The following is a 1668-nucleotide window of genomic DNA, read 5'->3' as shown; positions in this document are numbered from 1 at the left end:
GTGATCCCAGGTACAAAGGACAGGGGATGCAGGGGATGTGGGGACATGAAGGAGGGGGTGACATCAAAGGTGAGGGACACAAAGGATGGGGGACATGGAGGGCCTGGGGACACGTGGCAGGAAGGACAAGGTGTTGCAGGGGAACATGGGGAACCCATCCCTCTGGGTGGTTGCTGAGGAAGGTGAAAAAACCCTCTTTTCAGCTTAGATGTTTTTTAGATTTTAGTAACAAAACCAATTCCTGTGGAGGGGCTGGGACCGCAGGTGCTCGTTCCCCCTTCCAAATCATGACCGAGCCTGCAGTTCACTCGGTTACAGGAAAGCAAGTAATACTCTTTAAAAAATAAAACCACAGAGTAAGTGGCTGCCCCAAAAGGGGGCTTTTCCAGAAGGCTCCTTGACTGCAGCACCTGGGCATCTTGTGCAGGGTCACAATTACTGCCTGGTGGGTTTACAGTGGGGTTTCCCAGGAACAGGAAAATTTGACACAGTGATAGTCCGGTTGGGACCGCTGGCCGAGTGGCACTGGGCGTCCTCCTTGCCTTAAGCAGGTCACTTGAGCTGGATGGTCTTCAGAGGGGGGTTCCTAGCGAAGCGCAGGATGGGGACCGAGGAAACACCATCTCACGCCCCTCTTGTCTCCCGGTCGTGGCTGCAGCTCCTGATCGCTCGCCGGAGGAGAACCAGCTGCTACTTCTACCCCCGTGCCTGGCCCAGCATCAGGAGTGCGGACTGGTGGGAACGGGTGGTCCTGAAGGAGTTTGGGCCCCAGGACTGGCTGGAGAAGTTTCGGATGTCCAAGGAGACCTTCTTCTACGTCTGCAACCAGCTGCGGCCCGGGCTGGCTCCGCACAGCGCCCACTTCCACCCCACTCTGCCTCTAGAGAAAAGGGTGGCCGTGGCCCTGTGGCACTTGGCCACCAACGTGGAGTACCAGACTCTCAGTCCACTCTTCGGCGTGGGACCCTCCACGGTGCAGACATGTGTCCGGGAGGTGAGTTATGCCGTTGTCTTGCTGCTGAAGCCTCTCTACCTCCGGCTGCCCAACGAGAAGGAGCTGGAGAATATGGTGCGCATCTTCCGCACCCGTTGGGGCTTCCCACACTGCATCGGTGCCCTGGACAGCCTTCACATCCCCATCCACCCACCCCTGCGCCTCAGTGCCGACTACTGCAACGGCCAGGGCTGGCACTCCATCCTGACGCAGGCCACCGTGGATGGGTTGGGCCAGTTCTGGGATGTCTCCACTGCCTTCCCTGGCAGCATGGAGAACAGCGCAGTCCTGGAGAGCTCCAGTTTGTGGGTGCTGGCCAAGGAGGGCCGGCTCTGCCCCAATCCTCCCAAGCACTTCATGGGGAAGGCGCAGAAGTACGTGCTGCTGGGCGATGCCACCTACCCCTTGCAAGACTGGATCCTCAAGCCCTACCAGGAGGATGAGAACCTCACACAGCGGCAGCTGCAGTTCAACTATCGCCTGAAGCGGGCACACAGCGTGATCGAGAATGCCTTCCTGCGCCTGAAGGCGCGCTGGCAGATCCTCCTGAAGTGCGATGACTGCAGCCTGGAGCTGCTGCCCACCCTCGTCCTTGCCTGCTGCATCCTGCACAACGTCTGCGAAGCCCATGACAACCCCTTCAACGAGGAGTGGCTGGAGAGAACACAACAGGA

At 59.0% G+C, this 1668-nt stretch overlaps 1 protein-coding gene across 1 annotated transcript; it reads left to right on the top strand.

Moving 5' to 3' along the window:
* Positions 1-601: 601 nt before the first annotated feature.
* LOC104164992 (putative nuclease HARBI1) lies at positions 602-1647 on the top strand (the record flags this gene model as incomplete). The annotated part of the gene is made up of 1 exon (XM_009704494.1): positions 602-1647. A coding segment is annotated over exon 1 (1046 nt), but the record flags the coding sequence as incomplete, so codon positions are not given.
* Positions 1648-1668: the final 21 nt, after the last annotated feature.

The sequence above is a fragment of the Cariama cristata genome, unplaced genomic scaffold, assembly GCF_000690535.1.
Source record: "Cariama cristata isolate BGI_N322 unplaced genomic scaffold, ASM69053v1 scaffold28457, whole genome shotgun sequence".
Lineage (NCBI taxonomy): Eukaryota > Metazoa > Chordata > Aves > Cariamiformes > Cariamidae > Cariama > Cariama cristata.
Note: the sequence above shows the minus strand (reverse complement) of the source record. Positions and strands in the feature narration are given on the sequence as shown.